Below are 16,984 nucleotides of genomic sequence, written 5' to 3' on the forward strand. Positions count from 1 at the left end.
AGACAAGATGACCTCTAAGGAGCTGGCCCTATACTCAATAGAAATACGAATTGTATCAAGATTCCGGACCAGCTATCATAATGACAGTCGACGTGCGCCGTCTACGCGCAAGATGCAGCCCGGCACGACCGCTTTCAACGCGTCGAGCCAATCCTGTTTATACTGGCAACCGTTGAATATCAGTTGCTGAACGGGTGCAGAAGACTGTCGCCTCCTCTCCAAAGAACTGGCCAAAGCCAGGAGATATGGTGTTTGCTCGGGCTTCTGGAGGGCTAATGCGGAGAAATCATAGCCGAAGAAAGATAGTGTGTGTAACTTAGGGAAGACGACGCGTTGGGGTGTGTCAGGGCCAAGTAGAGCTGGGGGTGGTGTGTCAGGGTCGAGTAGAGCTGGCACAGAAACCGGTGTCCGCCATACGTCCAATCGCCGCACAGTGTCAGAGCACAAAAAATCCGCTAGTCCGAGCAGTGGGTGCCAGTCCCTGAGGTCAATGCGAATGATTTGGATGTTGTATGGCTCCAATGCTGCCCAGAGTGCGCGTGCCGTCCGGGTACGGGGCCCATTATTGTCACGCAAGAGTTCCGGATTCGGAAACTCAAACAGCAGGCGAAGGCTGCCACCGATGACGGATGGCTTGGGCACGACACCGTGGAAAGCGACGGGCTGAACGCAAGGAGTGATCTTTATGACGGGATGGTGGTATTGGTGCATGTCTGAAAGCTCAAACAACAGAGAAGAAACACCCGTGCGTGTTATATGACCAGCCAACGTTGGCATGGCTGACTCGAATTCCTGCCCTGAGGAGATGGAACAGTTGATAGTAATCGGACACTGTTGGGGAAGATCTAGACAACCCACGAGATGTGCGCAATCCGTCAATACTCCCGATAATTTCAGCTGCGTAAGGCAAGGAAGGTGGACCGAGCGACATAGAGGACCTGGGGAGTTGGAAGCAATTAGAGTCAACCCGGATAGGGTCAGTCCACGAAGATTAGGAAAGCTCTCGAGCACGTTTAATAACTGATCAATTGTAGGGTAGGGAAAATCGGGCGAATTGAGATGGAGCTGCCTGAGATTCTTGATCTGCTGTTCATCCTTTTTCCGAAGTGGCAGATCTGGAACATCGTCAAGTAGTATACCGACATCGAATAATGTGACACTGTGCAGCTGTAGGTTCGCTCGAAGTAAGGGAATCAGAGGCAATGTGAAATGCCCACGCGCACTGACTGTCAAGGATTTGAGTCTCGGAATTGTGCCTTGTTCCAAGGCGTATAAAATGTCTTTTATTGCATGCGAGTGGTCATGCAACAAGATTTTTTCGACACGATGGAGGTGCGGGAGTATATGGTCCTGAAAGTCGCACTTTCTCCCGTAATGTTCGAATGTTATGGGAACACACTCCTTTGAACGTGCGAGCATTTGAATCATCGCTTCATCTCCAAAAGCGGTAGAGATGTTGGTCCATAACGAGGGGTGGTCTAAAGCAACCTGTCGCCAATGCCTACAGACTTTTGTGACGATAATCCAACTGAGATTGTCGGTTGGATGAAAGATGTTAGAGAAGATGTTGGCGAGGATCTCCGGTGGAATGGTGCAAGTGCGCGTTCGTGCGTTGCGGCGCGTTCTGAGGTCGCATTCGATCTCCCTAATGGCCGACAGCTCTTGGTCTATCAAACGAATGCCATAGCCGTCGCTTTCGGGTTCGGTGAAGGATGATAGATGATGTATCAAAGGGAGTATGCGCTGTTGGATGACGGAAGGCCAAAATTGATCACTGGCCCAGTTGCTGCAACACATGATCATAAGTCAGACGTGGACACATGCCATGCTAAAAAGAAGTTCCTGGTGTACGTCCGTATGCCACTATCAGAATCTAAGAGAGTCATGCGAAATGATGATATTCGGCCAACCGTCACAGTGATGGCCTATGGAAGGAAAAAGACGTCGGTGGACATGGCGTTCTCATCTCGCGGTCCAATATAAGAGGGATCATTGTCGGAGTCTGAGACAAGTCTGCCACCAGAGTCAAAGCCGCCATCACAGACTGCGTGGCGCCGCCGCCACAGGCCATTAGGTGCATGCTGCCACAACATACTATACTATGAAGGTGCGCGATGTATTGGAAGCAGCTGAAAATAGTGTAGCCAAGCGCACTCAGCTCCGCATAGACATCTCCAAGCGAAGGACTAGCTGTCAGGATCGGTGGACAATAGGTTGTATGGCTGTCGCGCTTTTTTCTAGTCCTAGATTGTTTTCTGCAATATCATTGAGGAAAAAAGGTCAACGATCGATCATGGATGGTAGAGAAACGGTCACTGCAGCTTGATGATAACGAGAACCACAACGAGTAGGAAATTTGAGTGGTATTTTCCACAACGTCGCATGTCGTCATGAGCGGTCGAAGACTCTGTAGTCATTGAAATCCTACCAAAGCCGCTTCAGGCAATGACAAGCTTTGAAATATTACGGGGATTGGGAAAGCCACGACCTTGGAGCACCTGTTGAGCCCTGCGCCACATGTTTACAAAGATGCCCGCCTGAATCACGCTGCTTTGGATATATGCGCCAACTTGAAAGCTCCTCTTTGTCTTCTCGTCTGTCCCGTTTGCCTAAGGTTCCAATTTTTCAGCCACACAATATTCAGATCCCAGAGTCTGTCCTGTATAATACTGAACCGAGATGGCGCCACGACGCTGACGCTATACGCGAAGGAAAAGCGCCACCGACCTTGGGGAGGATCAACAAGCATATGACCTTTTTCACTATTCTCGTTCGACCATGAAAAGGAGATCAAAGTTCTGCAAGAATCAAGCAATGAGCCACATGGTCGCATCCAGGCTCTAGAAGTGCAGTCGGACGGAGATTTGCCGGCAGCTGGCGAGACAGCAACTGAACTCTCGCGGACAGCCATGGCAAAGCTAGGTGTCTGGAAAAATTATGATGAGTGTCCGTTGCAGAGGACTCATCGATGATATGCGACATCCATCTGCTAGTCATCGACAGCGCTAGGATGTAATGAGCAGTGTATATGCGCGCTTATCGCGTCGCAGATCAATGTCATAGATGCGCTGTGATTGAGATCAATGACGAGGATAGTGAAGAAGTGAAGACATCACTTCATTTTTTCTCTAATTCGCGTGAAAATGCACCAATTCCCGTCTGACGCACCTTTGTCCTCCTAGTATAGCACACCCGGACGATATCAATGCCCATCGCAGACTCTTCTATTTCTGTATTCGCGCCCAATTCGCCGACAGCCAAATCTACGACTTGGAGGGAAAAGAAAACAGTTTTGAGGATACAGTCATACATTACATCACCCTCAGAAATAAGTGCTTGGATACTCTCATGAAAGTTCTTTGGTTAGGTCAATGCATAGGGACTCAGGGAGTGCATAGGGGCGCATACAAACGGCCTGTGTGCATTTGTGGCTGAGTGAAGAATGGCCAGAGGATCAAGATGGGGTCATTGAGATCAGATATTTTGATCAGCAGAATGGCCTGTTGTCCGCGACTGGGATTAGAGGGCGTATTGCCTAGTGATAGACTATACCGAGTCTAATCGTTCGACTCTGGATGAAGTTCGATGAAAGGTAGAGCCCGGCCTATCCCGGCCCGGTCGACTGTGTTCAACGGCCTTCCGGCGCAGCTCATCAACAATTCGAAGAACTTTTTTCCTTGACAAGGATTCGAAACACGGTGACTTTGTACGAACGGTTGACAGAACCCCTGAGGTCCCCACGGGTTGCTGAAGGATAACAGTGGAGAAGATCGGGATCATTGTATGTATGGATGCCTGACTTTCATGCAGAGCGTGGCTTGCTGCCGGACGTGCGGTTTAAGGTAACCAAGATGATAGATACGAGAGCATACGATAACAAGGACAGAGTAACGTACAAAACGACATGCAAGAGCGAGCGAGACGGTCAGAACGAGTCAAAGCAGAATAAATATACACGAGAGGCGAAGAATCGACAACGACTACTAGCGTCATCAAGAGAAGGCCGAGGGAGTGTGTGGATTGTGATCGAACGAAAGACGCGGAGAGGATGTGTTTATGGACGAAGGGAAGTGCCGTCCGTGGCTTCGTGCAGGACGGCGGTAAAAAGTAATTGCGCCCACTACTGCTATTAATTCGTGGTCTTGAAACTCTTGACGCTCTTGGAGCTCTTGAGACTCTTCGAACTCACGCTCCTCTGCGAAGCCAAGCAGTTAGTGTCACATATGTATGAGAGTAATACGGACCGAACGGAACTTACGATGACGGTCTTGAGATTCTGGAGGAGTCCCTTGACTGCATGCTTGGTTTCCGGGCCTGTGTCGGCACGGGCTTCGGAAAGTAGCTGATGCACATCAACTTCGGAGGGATTGACGGGAAAGTCGACCCTCTCAGCATTTGGAAGCCTGCGAGTAGAAGGGCCAGGAGAGGGAGAGTCGGATGGGGCACGGATACGAGAAAATTGGATGGGTTCCAACGGAGGGAAGAGCGTCGAGGGTTGAGCAGTGAGCTGGGTCTTGGAGAGGTTAGCTAGTATTTGGGGAAACTGCGATTTATCCAAGGGGAGGGGGATCCCGAGAGTGAGGGCCATAACATTGACAAGGAAATTTAAATCTGACAGCTGATTTTGAAGTCCATCATGCTGCGAGCGTGACGTATTCTCGATGGAAGCCAGCCTCTTGTTGATGGATGTGAACTGAGCGCTATGATCTGCTAAAGTTTTGCCTTGTTCGCCGAGAGTGACCCGGATATCCTTGACATCGGTCTCGATGGAAGTGAATCTCTCATTATGCTTATCCAGAGTGAGCTTGATACTCTCGATATCGGTCTCGATGGTATCAAATCTGAGTGTCGATTCGTCCCTCAGCTTTCCGATATCCTCACGGAGCGTCATACGTGCGCGAATAACGCGTTGAGATTCGGTATCGTTATCTATTCCGAACGTGTTAGACACTAGGACGTCACATATCAGCACCCAGTGCAGCGTGCGACAGAAACCGACCAGAACTCACCAGAGACCCCGTCCAAAGAGTGATGTACAGAGGAAGCTGCCTGCGCTATAGAGGGAAGGTTGGAGGTAGCCTGAGGAAGCGACGAGTGAGATCCGTATGACCTGAGGCTCGCCATGTTGAGTGCTTTCGATATGAGGATGTCGTCGGATGACGTGGAAGGGGAGAACGACGAGAACGACGAGAGAGAGAGGGAGAGGAGGATGGAGGGGGAGATACGGACGCGATAGGTAGGAGACTTATAAAGTGCGAGTTTGCGTTGTTTATCCATATCGGACATATCGATGGGATGTCGAAGGGGAGGATGGCGGCGGGGCGTTGGTTGGTTGCTCTTTCGAACAACTGACTTGGCTGTCTGTGGGAGCCTGCCTACTTTTACACTCCGCGGCCCCCACGATGCCGGCATCCAGCCGCCGACGGGCAGGCTTGGCACCGCCATTATCATCCCCCTATTCCCATTCCACCATGGTAGAGTCTGTGCTCGACAATTTCACGGTGCTCGACGAAGTCGTGCAGCTCGTCCATCGGGGAAGCTCTAGGTTCATTGTCCTATCGCACGTTAAGGACGACGCTTGGCTCTTGCACGTGGGACTCGCCCAGGAGGGCCGGTGGTGGCAAGGCAGATGGCTTGAAAACGACGTGCTCCACTTCGTGGTATGCCGCTCACTATCGCGCGACACGACTATGCGCGCTCAATTCGTCACATCTTCAGGGTGAGAAGGCGGCGCCCGAGCTTCTTGAAAGGTTTGCGGATCGATTGCTATCAGCCTTCACCAAGAAGGAGCTCAGCATCGATAACTGGGACCCGCTCTCCGAACACTCCCAGGACCTGAAGGTCAGCCAGCGCTAACGTCCTTCCATTTCGTCGCCCAATATTTTTTTTTTTGCTCCCCCGCTAGCTGATCCTAGGCCCTGGCGCGAAAAGGCCTGTTCACATCACCCTGACGGAGATGACCCCGCGCGAGGCAGCCACGTTTGCCGCAGGAGAGTTCGCCTCCGTGAGTCCCACCCCGACCCGAAAATACTGACAAATCCTCAAGCCTCGCCAGATCGCACTGCAAGCTCAATCGCACCAGTGCCGTCTTTATCCCCCCGCATGTCCTCAAACCCGTACGTCCTCTCGCCATCGGCAGATTTACTGATCGATTGATTTCTGTTTCGAATCTTTCAGCCGAAACCCACGACTATCTAAAGCGCTTGCCTACTCGCAGTCCCCGGCGCGGATCGTCACCAGCCCCCTTCAAAGTTCCCGAAAGACCGAAAGACCGATCCCGCGAAGCCACGCCTCTTTCATCTTTACCGCGCCCGCAGAAGAAGCGCCGGCACTCTTCTTCAAGCCCTCCGCCGCCAGTCCGTCAACCCAAGCCCTCAACCTCAACTTCGCCTTCGCCTTCACAGGCCACAAGATCAGCGCAAGACCAAGACGCCGGGAAAGGGAAACGCAAGGCAAAGCCACTCGCGAGTGAACCGACCCAATCTGAGCTGCTCGCGCGTGAAGAGATCCGGGTTCTACGTCAAGAGCTCTCCAAAGCGCGCGGCATGAACATCACAAGCCAGGGCGGCAGCTTCGGCCTCGGCGGGAGCACGAGCGCTCTGCAAAGCCGTAAGCATCCGTTGCTCTTCCTGCCCCTTTGCTTCCTTCCATCGATCGATCGATTGATCGCTGAGCGTGGTGGTGTCTAGGCTCGGTCATGCCCGCGCAGACGGCTAGGAGGGGCGCATCCCTTGCGAACCCGAACAAGAAAGCAAGACGGTACCAGGCTGTCGAGTTTGCGAGCGACAGCGGAGAAGAATAGGCCTTTCTCCTAAGCTCCAGCGCGTGGAGGATTCGTATCTCTTGAGCCGGCCGTAAGTTGGCGGTTCTGTGCTTTGTTGGAATCCGACCGATCGCAAGGTTGGTGATAGTGTATTGCCGTCGTTGTAGCCGTAGCACTTGTGTGTGTACTGAGTTTAGTTGTAGCTATGCATGACGAGCAGGTGTGTGCTCTGCTTTTTTCTGTATCCCAATGGAAGAGTTTGCGGAATGTATAACGTATGCATGGAGGGAGATACGAGTATATCTCCTCGGCGGGAGGCATATGCAATGTCGTATCAACAATTGCTGCTCAAGGTCGGTCCGTACCTCGCTTTGCAGCACGCTGACCTGGACATTGTTGGCAAATTCGTGATCAGATGGTCAGCCAGTCAGTCGTTGATATGGAACATGCCATCTTCTAGCTCGCCGATGTCGCATGATAGGCGGCATTCAATATACAACTTCAACATTGGGCTATGAGTTGCCCATTCAAATTGTATTCCGTATGCGCCACGTTCTCCGAGGGTCCGTCAATACCCGCAGTCATCAAGACACGCACCGCAGGATGCATGAGGCGAGAAACAACCCCGACCATTCCTCGAGCGACATACACCATCTTCGGAGCACGCTGATCGGGCCTGGGGGCAGCGCTCGAACGATCCGCAACACGCACCATCCTCCTCATCATCCTGATCACTGTCATCACAGCGGGCATACCACACCATGCCTAGTACGCACAAGTCTCCGCATCAGCAACAACTCGTCGAGTACAGCCCAAGGCCTCGACTGTGCGCCGAGCGCGTGCACGTTCGCACGTCCATCACTGATTGATATGCAGGATATCCAAGCCTTCCGTGGTTCCTCGAGCCACTTCGACATACAGATCGCAGGCGGTGCTCTTGATCCACGCCGGACATCGAGGGCTTTGGAATAGGATATCGGCAGCTGGAGTCGCAGGGGTTGATCATGAGTGGCCGGTGCCAGTGCGATGACCACTTCTCTCTGAGGCGTGTCCTGCGCTGGAAGATCGTCGAGGCGTGCACCCCGGACCTCACACGGATCGCGCCTGTCTGACGAGAGCCGGCCGCCCTACACAGTCCAGGCTCGACACTGAACACACCCCAGCAGGCTCTACGGTCAGTCGCCATTCCATCTCAACTCCCTCTGAATCAACGTCGCATCCCACACTCGACGCAGATTCGCGGATGGTGCAGCCTCCCTGTTGGGCGCTAAGCGAACCGACTACCCGCCCTTATAGCTCGAGCATCAGGCATTCCATGCATCCCGCGTATTCCGATTGCGCAGCGTCCCAATCTTAACTTACTTTGATCGGCCAGTGGCTCGAGTAGCGCTCATCGTCAGCTGACTCGGCGAGCGTCAGGGCGTCAAGGGCCCAGACATTGTAAGGTCGGCATGCATCATTGTAACGTAAATGGGTCCTAATACTATCACTGGAGCGGTGTTCGGAAATTTCAGAGTCATTATAATAGAAAAAATTCAGAGACCTTATTTCTTCGTCTTTGTTCTTTGTTCCTGCACAGGTATCTAGTATTTACCTCACTCTATTATATTTTACTATCAATGAGACATAATGAGAGAGGGTACTGTTGCCGCAGCCTTTGCGCTCAGGTGTGTGGTTTTCACTAGTGTTCGGAAACCTTAACTGCACCGCGCCGCATATGCCGCCAGGAGCCGAGCACGTGAATCCAAACTCCGGACAAGCACGGCAAGTTGCCCACGCTGTACGGCCGCGCAGCGGAGAATGCATTTCCGCGTGTGAATTCCACTGTTTTCTCCCCTCGACAAAAGTGTCCTTATTTTTTAATGATTCTCTCTAACAAGGCCTCGTCAAACTACCATATATGTAAAATGACTGAAATAATACGCTGGAAGTTTCTTACCTTGAACGGAGGTCCCCCGAGCTCCTCGGAAAGATCCTGGATGGTGCCCGCACACGTTGTGACTGCATTTTGACTACATTTTGACTCGTATCTCACCATGCGCTCCTTTCACAATGACAGGGTTTGAGAGCTACAATGGTTTTTACTTTCCCTTATTTTAGAAATTAATTTGAAAGAAAACCGTGGAGGACTGCATGTTCCAATGTCAACTTACGATCACTAGTGCCTTTCCGAACACTACTCCAGTGATGGTATACCATGAAAGATGTCACCAGGTGCTACAGGGTGCCGCCCGGCGTGCGTACGCATCTTCTGCTGTATAGTATTTGGGGATTCGAGATCCATAATGGAAGACAGCCAAAGGTAATTCAAACAAGCTTCGTGGCCCACGTCAGTCCCACGTCGCGTCATCATCATGGAGCTCTCTACCCGGCTGTGTCAAGTTGGCTTGGATAATTGATATATATATCCCTGTTGAACAAACATATACACATTCTCTTCCAAATCCTCCTCCATGGACCATGGCCACGCACACGTTGAAGCTCCTTTCCGAACGAGCGTATAATGATGGTGAAATCTTCCTAAAAATAAAAACATAGTTTCGATACCTTTTATAGTAGCCGCATATTATAGGAGATTATAGGCCGCACCAGTGCCGCACCATGTCCGAATCTCCACCCCATCCTGAACGCAGAGCACGTGTAAATCAAAAATAAGCAGCTTTCCTGCATTCCAGTAGTTCCGCTCCCGGGGTCCATTCTACGCCCGATACAATACCTTGTATTACACAGCACGATGTAAGTTAACCAAAAACCCTTAACTTATAAAAACGTACAAAGCCAAACGCGATCGCGGTCCTACAGTAATGATTACCCAAAAGGAGGATGAAATGGAGCGTGGGGGTCGTGTCATGCGCGTACATATCGAGCGGTAGCATAAAAGCAGAAACAAAAAGGATCAGCGGAGACGGAAAACAGTCCGCGGGCGCACGGCGCCCACGCCGATGGGGCGGAAGAAGGTCAGATGAGCTCGGCATCTTGCAGGTGGTTCCGAAGTATGCCCTCGCGCACGGTCCCGAGCGTGACCGCCGTCGCCTTGATGTCCTGCAAGCCAGCACGGTGAGCGGATCGGTTTCACCAGACAGACAAGCGGAGATTCAGAGGAAAAGGGCAAAGGCGATGTACATAGATCGGATGGGCGGCGCGGCGTGACACTCACAACGACAGAGGTGGGGAACGAATAAAACCCGCGCGGCTCGGGCGAGTACTTTTTCGAGATGTCGCGGAACTGTTGGCGGAAATCTAGGCCGCGTGGCATGGGGGTGTCAATGTCAGCTATTGATGTACGCATCGCATGCAGGGTCTTGGGATGGTGTGCGGACGTACATTTTATGACGGCAGTGTGCTCGTTGGGCCTATCGCCAAACGAGGGTACAGAGCGCCTGATCTGCTGCCCACGCTCTAGTTTCCGCTGGAGCAAATCGCACTTGTTTAGGAACAAGATCAGCTGGACCTGTGCGAAGGATGGTGAGGACGTGCGTCATGGCGGCGGTCTGACAGCGACAGGAGGAACGGAGGGACGACGTACCTTTGCTAAAAGCTTCGAGGAGCAGACGGCTTTCCATAACAGGAATGAGTCTTCTAGGCGGTTCACTTTGCGGTCTTCCGCGAGGGGCTCGTCGAAGACGGAGATGGGCGCAAGGAAGATGATAGCGTTTACGTCCATGAAGTAAGGGTACCATGCCGACCGCTGCGTGATTGCTGGTGAGCGTGAGAGGGCAAAGAGGAGGAAGATCGCGTACGTATGAGCGTGCGCCTCCAACATCATACATGATCCATTCTCGCCCAGCTTCACTGCCTGTGGACGTCTGTCAGAGGGAGGCCGGGCGTGGGTCGAACAGAGACGCACCTTTTTCAAAAATGAAACTATACTCCTGCACTCCCATTGTCCGCAGACGAGCACGAATAACATCGTCGTCGGAGGGCTCATAGTTTCGGCTCGTGATCCTCTCGACATCATCCAAGAAACTAGACGACTGTCAGTGACCACGACACGGGCAAAAACGAGGCACTCACAATCCAGGCTGGTCATCTATCCGTATGTTCCGCTTCGCCAATACAGCGTGAACCGTCTCGTCCTCCCATAGCGTCCGGATATCATCACTGCATCCAGCGATCACCTCAACCGCTTCTTCTACAGCCTCTTCTCTCCCCTTCCTAATTCGCGTCTCGCCTTCCCGGCCCCGCCCCAGGCTCAGTGCGCCTCTCCAACCACTCCGCGAATGGACAAAGAACTCCTTTGGTCGCGCCTTGTGGCGCTGCGAAGAGACGACTGCCGAGGACATGTTCTGAGAGGCCGTGCTTTGGAAGGGTGTCGCAGGCCCGCGCAGATCGCCTGGGTTTTCGGTAGCACCAGCCCCGAGGCGTATCTCGAGATCGCGCTGGACGCGCCGCAGGGGACCGAGCCGAAGCTGTAGCAACCGATGCTGCTCTGTGAATGCGAACTTTGGGGCGTTGGATGCGCCTCGAGACGTGATGGAGGAGGTGTGCGAATGTTGCGTCGTGCGATCGTCTTCATCGTCCTCGGAGGAGGTTTCGTCGGAGGAGTTCGAGAAGGCGAGGCGGGTCGATGCGCGGCTGGAAGACTCTGAGTGAGCCAATTCGCGGCTAACGACATCGAGGATGGTGTTGACAGATCGAACGAGATTGAGGAGGATGACGGATCTCCAGGAGGCGCGTTCTTCGAGCCACGCATTTCGTGCGTAAGCAAGCTGGAAATCTGGAAACGTAAAAGCAACACGCGTTTGCATCATTCACAACACGACGAAGGACAACGTGACTCACTCTTCACCGTAGTCGACTTGCCTTCACACGCCATATTCCACAAATTCAAGCAGTGATATATGAGATGGGTACGGAGTTGGGGACAAGAGATGCAAGACGCACCGCTTTCACTCTGGCCGAGTAGCAAGACCTTGATGGGAGGTTTCTTGTGCCGCTTCCTCATCGCGCTAGCCTCTGCCTTGATCTGCTCATCAATCATGTCGCTCACGCGGCGCGCCTCCGCCTCCTGTTGTTCTCGTACGGCACGCTGTTCTGGAGTTTCACCCTTCGGCGGGGCCATGGCCTGAGTCAAGGGGTCTGAGTCGGTGGAGGGGCGGGGCATAGCGCAATGGAAGGGGGGGAGGGAGGGCAAAGGGGGGGAGGAGGGGCCGAGGAGAGCTGGATGCGGACGACTATGTATAGTGGGATTGGTTTCCAATCACGCTGAAAGCGGCGCCGGATATGTGATCGGGAGGTGGGCCTGGGAGAACTCCACACCAATGGAAAGGGGGTTCGCAAACTGTGGCCGATGTTTGCATGCCGGCAGCTGCTGGCTATACCCTTCTCTTCTCTTTGATCATCAATTCCTGTCGAAATCTGACTGGCAAGGAAACCGCACCATACCTGTGCGCACGCCCAAATCCCCCGGCAGCTCTTACCACTCTAGCTCAACTGTACTGACTCACGCCACAGTGCGCCGTGTATAGCAATAGACCTGCGCCTACCTGCGACTTTTTAACTCGTGGAGAAAGGCTATGTAGTCGACTTGGCTGAGACTCTTACCGACACTTTGGAGAGATCAGACGGCCGAGAAATGTTCGGAACATCACCGCAATTTAACTGTAAAACAATGCAAACGTCATCAAGAGAACGCTGACAGTCCTGCGAGCGTTCGCACTCAGCATTCCCTCCGTGCCGCCGGCCAGTTTTCCTGAGGAATTCACAGAGCTCCGGTCCATACTAGCTAATCGCATCCTTGTGGAAACGGCAAAAAAGAAATGGAGGCTGCGGCGAGGTTGTTCGTGGGGGGCTACAGCAGGAACCTGGGGGAGCGCTTGGGGTGACGCTTCAGTAAAAACAGAAGTCATGTGCACGTCATGCCCAGTCACGAAACTGGGCTTTTGTCATGTATCCGTCAAAAAAGGGCACAAAAAGTCATGCAAAAGTCATAAACTGCTGAAATCGGACATGACTTTCATATGACTTCTGCACCGCATCTCTGACGGATGACAAAAGCCCAATTTTGTGACTAGACATGACATTTACTTGAATTTCCGTTTTGACTGAGGGTAACGGCACGGCCCGGAGCGGGGTCCAAAAAGGCCGACTGCGTGCGAGCGTCGGAGTGACGGAGTCAAAGCACTCATCCTCGCAAGTTTCTAAATTCTTTCTCGAGCGATCCATTGCCCACAGGCAGTCCATCGCATCTGTCAACTGCACATATAGGTACCGGTACACCCGGTGTCCCCCTCGGCTGCGGTTGCGTCAATTCAGAGCTCGAGCCCCCCGATGGATGCAGACCCCAATTCCGGCGGGGCCGATGCCCTTATGCAGATCCTGAAACCCCGGAGTAGCCTGCGCTCTCCTGCGCTGATGATCTGCTCGTGCGGGGCAAACTCTGGAAAGCCGCCCGGCTTTGCGAGGAACGCGATCAGACGCGCCGCGAGGATGTGGTGAAACACAGGGGTTGTACAGCACCATACAAGACGTAGGGGCGCCTGAGAGGCTAAGAGCATCTCTTTAGGCCCCAGATGCGCCCGCACAGGTTTGACCTCAAATGGAATGGAGAGAACAACGCTGAGTATGGTGAGAATTGGAAGACCTTTGTCGGACGAGGTGCGGGAGATCCTAAAACTATTCCAGAGATCGCCTTTGTGTTCCATCGGCTTCCATCGGTCGATCGTCCGAAGGCCATCATAGAGATCTCGGCGCCGCTGGAGCTGATACTATTAGTCTCAGATCTCAGCCGTGTTTCCCTGTGAGCGGTGCACCCTCCACTGCAACCTGAAAATATGCCCTATTGGATTGTGCTCTGCAGGTTGAGGGCGCCTATGCTCAGGATGTTATCGCCTATGTCCGTCATGCTCTTGGTTAGCTGTCATTTTTCATGCAATGCTCGTGAACTCATCTGCACAGCATTCGGTTTTTGTGATCTGGTTTTATGCGCGTCCTTGATCATTGTTCTCTATCGTCTATGTTAAGAAGAAGCGCTGAACTTAGCCTATTCTCGAACGTTTGGTTGTAGCGTCCGCCCTAACGATATGTTTTCCAGGCTTCGATCCATTCTGTTATCCTCCTGATCAATCGACAACCTAGCAACCCCTCCATGGCACACCTATGGAACACGCTTCTGAGGTCGTTCGACGACGTCCACGCCCTAGTGATCGCATCACCTCGTTGTATTGTTCCATATCGGCTAGGCTCTCTCAATGCCCTCGAATCTTCTATTTTGAAGCATCTCAGTACTTCCTTTTGATGTCCCCGCTCAATCATCGCACAAGCATCCTATGGATGTCCTATCCCGAGGTACACACGTAGGACAAGGCGCGTCATTGTATTGTACTTTGACAGCGGATGTCATATTTCGGGCCGCGGCGCTTCCTTGCCACGACTTTATGCCACAATGGGCTCGTACGAGCTCAAGTGACCTTCTGATTGTTTCGAGAAGCCATCGTGGCACATACGTCCTTATCCATCTGCTGAATTGCAACCGCTGTTGTTTGTTCTGAGCCCCCCATCTTATAGAGCATAATGTCCCGGACATATATCACTGTCGAACCGATCTATGCGATCTACCAGGACAGAATGCTTGGGAGTTCAAGTACCATGTCCTCGACTTTCGATGCCGTCAAGAGCGTTCGAGATGACATGGGCGATGACACACTATCTTCTTCCCGCGGTTATATCTAGGTCTTTCAAAAGCCTTTCGAAGTTGTATTTGTCGGTCGTGCTCACGAGTCATACGTACTCCAATGACATGGGCATCACCAAAGGCAAACTCATTCCCGCAGCGTATCGGCGAATCCGACTCTAGGGACATGTTCAAAAAGCCCTTTCCTGTGTTTGGGACCACGCAGGTCCCGCACTTCTCATCAAGATGGTTCTCGCCGCCTTCCAACAACCGGGACTCCTTACAATCGTTGCAGCAGCAGTTCTGGCCATTGTCACCGTTGGTGTCTTAGCGCGCAGGGCTCGTCGTCCTTCCACTCCGCCAGGCCCGAAATCGTCTTGGCTGGGATTCGGGCAACCCACTGTCCCTGCGACATATCCTTGGTATACTTACGAGGAATGGCAGAGGCTCTATGGTACCCTTTCTCCTTATCATCGTTGCAACGAAGTGATAGCTCAAAAAAAATTGGCATGTAATTAGGTGACATCGTGTACTACCGTGCTTTTGGGAACTCTGTCGTCATCGTCAACTCAGCAAAGGTTGCAGACGACCTCCTGGAGAAGCGCGGTGCCATTTATTCTTCTAGGCCCGCCAGGACTATGTTGAGAGAGTTGTATGTCGTCTTTCTCTCCGTCGAAATTTCTTTCATCATATATATGGGGTTTTCAGGATGGGTTGGAATTGGTCCTTCGCTGGCATGCTCTACAGCAGTTCCTGGAGAAAATATCGCAGCACTTTCCAAAGGCATTTTAACTCACGTGCAACGGCCCGGTACGAGCCGTTGCAGCTCAAGGAAGTGCAGACATTTCTTCATAACCTGTATCGCGCCCCGGAAAATCTATACTATCATACGCGCAGGTGCAGCCTCATCCTTACTGTCATGCGTGATGTACTGAGTATGATTTTAGGAATGCAGCCGCATTGGTCATGAAGATCTCCTATGACCATGACATCGCGGAGGAGGGAGATCACTTCGTAAATCTGGCTGATAGGGCTATGTCGAGGACTATCCAAGCGGCAATTCATGGAGCTTACGTTGTGGACTACCTACCGATTTGTGAGTTTTGATATGTCTTCTTCGAACTCATTCCTCATGTAGTGCCGGGGACAGTGAGGTACATCCCTAGTTGGTTCCCAGGCGCCACATTCAAGAGAGATGCTATAGAATGGCGTCAGGACTCCATGGCGATGCTCCAGGAGCCTTTTAACATGGTCAAACGGAGGATGGTATGAGGATAATTCCGTCGGTGTACAGATGTTCTGGCTGATATCACTCGTCTGGAAGGCCTCCGGAAGTGCAGGACCCTGCGTGACCACATTGGAGTTGGAGAGCACCAATCGTGAGCAGGAGATTGATGTCCCGATGATCCAAGGTGTCGCCGCTATCTCATACGCAGGTACGAGGCGTACCACTTCATCTGTTCGAATCAGTCTTAAACTCTTTCGCGATCAGCCGGCGCTGATACAGTGGGCACGCCTGTGTTGTTTAATTAAGTAGTCATCACTCACTCACGATTTCAAGACCGTTTCTGCCATCATGTCGTTCTTCGTCGCCATGATGAATAACCCCGAGATCCAGCGCAAGGCTCAAGCAGAGATTGATCGCGTCGTGAGGGGTGATCGTCTCCCTACGTTCGAAGATCGAAGCCATCTCCCATTCATCACCTGCATCGTCTGGGAATGTCTACGATGGAATCCCGTCGCGCCATTGGGCGTCCCTCATGCGTCGGTTCAAGATGACGTCTACGAAGGTTACTGGTTTCCGAAGGGCACCACCATCGTCCCGAACATTTGGCGAGTCTGATGCTAGCGAAGAATGCTCGCTCCTCGGCTAATGCGCTTGCACCTGGCAGGGCGATGTTCCACAACGAGGCCAAGTATCCAGATTCGTTCACGTTCAACCCAGAACGATTTGCAGATGAAAAGAAAAACGCTGAACTCGAAATCAACGAGCTCCCGAAAATAGCCTTCGGATTCGGGCGCCGGTATGTGACATACGAATATGCCGGTCATCGCATGCTCACACCACGCTTTCCTCAGTGTCTGTCCCGGCCGCTGGCTCGCGCTCGACACCATATGGATCACGATCGCGTCTGTCCTGGCCGTCTACAACGTCTCGAAGCCCAAGGATACGAATGGCGTCGTCATCGAGCAGCCCGTCGAGTTTACAGGCGTTTCGATCAGGTGTGTGTCTAGCTCGCTAGACAATATCTCTTCCTCAATCTCTGCTCCGGTTCAGTCGACCAAAGCCGTTTAAATGCGCCATCACCCCTCGCTCAGGGGAGGCTCTAGCACTTATAAGGAAAGTGTAGGGGGTTCAATCTGCCGGTTGTATCATATTCTCAGTCTCGGTTCAAGTTAGCCATGTAACGGTGTGTGTAGGCTCTGTACATCTATGTTCAGCTGAAATTAAGTTGATTGTCGGCGCAATCGATCAATCATATTTGAGAGCCAAAAACCCAATCGAGTGGAAGCCTATCTCTTTACAACTACACTGTGGTGTCTGCCTCAAGCGGATCAATTTCAAGCTATTCAGTACTATATAGCTCCGCGATAGGGTTCAACCAAAA

At 52.3% G+C, this 16,984-nt stretch overlaps 7 protein-coding genes across 7 annotated transcripts; 2 read left to right on the forward strand and 5 right to left on the reverse strand.

The window, feature by feature from the left end:
- Positions 1–75: 75 nt before the first annotated feature.
- On the reverse strand, positions 76–1,803 carry HETIRDRAFT_320094 (uncharacterized protein; the record flags this gene model as incomplete). Its single annotated transcript, XM_009548748.1, has 1 exon — positions 76–1,803. The coding sequence occupies one exon, from the start codon at positions 1,801–1,803 to the stop codon at positions 76–78; it is 1,728 nt and encodes a 575-aa protein (XP_009547043.1).
- Positions 1,804–4,129: 2,326 nt separating this feature from the next.
- On the reverse strand, positions 4,130–5,124 carry HETIRDRAFT_118266 (uncharacterized protein; the record flags this gene model as incomplete). The annotated part of the gene is made up of 3 exons (XM_009548749.1): positions 4,130–4,195; positions 4,259–4,950; positions 5,010–5,124. 3 exons carry the CDS (start codon positions 5,122–5,124, stop codon positions 4,130–4,132), a joined length of 873 nt encoding a protein of 290 aa, XP_009547044.1.
- Positions 5,125–5,402: 278 nt separating this feature from the next.
- Positions 5,403–7,013, forward strand: HETIRDRAFT_459218 (uncharacterized protein; the record flags this gene model as incomplete). The annotated part of the gene is made up of 6 exons (XM_009548750.1): positions 5,403–5,660; positions 5,719–5,841; positions 5,906–6,004; positions 6,056–6,116; positions 6,178–6,609; positions 6,690–7,013. 6 exons carry the CDS (start codon positions 5,403–5,405, stop codon positions 6,800–6,802), a joined length of 1,086 nt encoding a protein of 361 aa, XP_009547045.1. The 3' UTR covers positions 6,803–7,013.
- A 2,114-nt stretch (positions 7,014–9,127) lies between these two features.
- HETIRDRAFT_233995 (uncharacterized protein) lies at positions 9,128–9,460 on the reverse strand (the record flags this gene model as incomplete). The annotated part of the gene is made up of 2 exons (XM_009548751.2): positions 9,128–9,283; positions 9,353–9,460. 2 exons carry the CDS (start codon positions 9,458–9,460, stop codon positions 9,128–9,130), a joined length of 264 nt encoding a protein of 87 aa, XP_009547046.1.
- HETIRDRAFT_440279 (uncharacterized protein) lies at positions 9,172–11,722 on the reverse strand. The gene is made up of 10 exons (XM_009548752.1): positions 11,648–11,722; positions 11,546–11,566; positions 10,778–11,480; positions 10,611–10,729; positions 10,504–10,559; positions 10,290–10,451; positions 10,088–10,214; positions 9,921–10,003; positions 9,353–9,805; positions 9,172–9,283 (listed from the first exon to the last, which is right to left on the reverse strand). The coding sequence occupies exons 1-9, from the start codon at positions 11,706–11,708 to the stop codon at positions 9,722–9,724; spliced, it is 1,416 nt and encodes a 471-aa protein (XP_009547047.1). The 5' UTR covers positions 11,709–11,722; the 3' UTR covers positions 9,172–9,283; positions 9,353–9,721.
- A 1,292-nt stretch (positions 11,723–13,014) lies between these two features.
- HETIRDRAFT_105214 (uncharacterized protein) lies at positions 13,015–14,394 on the reverse strand (the record flags this gene model as incomplete). The annotated part of the gene is made up of 2 exons (XM_009548753.1): positions 13,015–13,470; positions 14,350–14,394. The coding sequence occupies 2 exons, from the start codon at positions 14,392–14,394 to the stop codon at positions 13,015–13,017; spliced, it is 501 nt and encodes a 166-aa protein (XP_009547048.1).
- Positions 14,395–14,621: 227 nt separating this feature from the next.
- On the forward strand, positions 14,622–16,726 carry cpm99 (cytochrome P450 monooxygenase 99; the record flags this gene model as incomplete). The annotated part of the gene is made up of 10 exons (XM_009548659.1): positions 14,622–14,829; positions 14,895–15,027; positions 15,084–15,272; positions 15,323–15,471; positions 15,526–15,641; positions 15,700–15,789; positions 15,913–16,212; positions 16,293–16,399; positions 16,455–16,598; positions 16,654–16,726. 10 exons carry the CDS (start codon positions 14,622–14,624, stop codon positions 16,724–16,726), a joined length of 1,509 nt encoding a protein of 502 aa, XP_009546954.1.
- Positions 16,727–16,984: the final 258 nt, after the last annotated feature.

This window comes from Heterobasidion irregulare, assembly GCF_000320585.1.
Source record: "Heterobasidion irregulare TC 32-1 unplaced genomic scaffold scaffold_06, whole genome shotgun sequence".
In the NCBI taxonomy this organism is placed as follows: Eukaryota; Fungi; Basidiomycota; class Agaricomycetes; order Russulales; family Bondarzewiaceae; genus Heterobasidion; species Heterobasidion irregulare.

Excerpts from the sequence above, each read along its gene's own strand:
- HETIRDRAFT_440279 (XM_009548752.1), bottom strand. The coding sequence starts at position 11,708 with ATGAGGAAGCGGCACAAGAAACCTCCCATCAAGGTCTTGCTACTCGGC. Across the intron at positions 10,560-10,610 it reads TAGTTTCATTTTTGAAAAAG|GCAGTGAAGCTGGGCGAGAA; the intron begins GTGCGTCTCTGT and ends AGACGTCCACAG. Across the intron at positions 9,806-9,920 it reads CGTTCCCCACCTCTGTCGTT|GACATCAAGGCGACGGCGGT; the intron begins GTGAGTGTCACG and ends GCTGGCTTGCAG.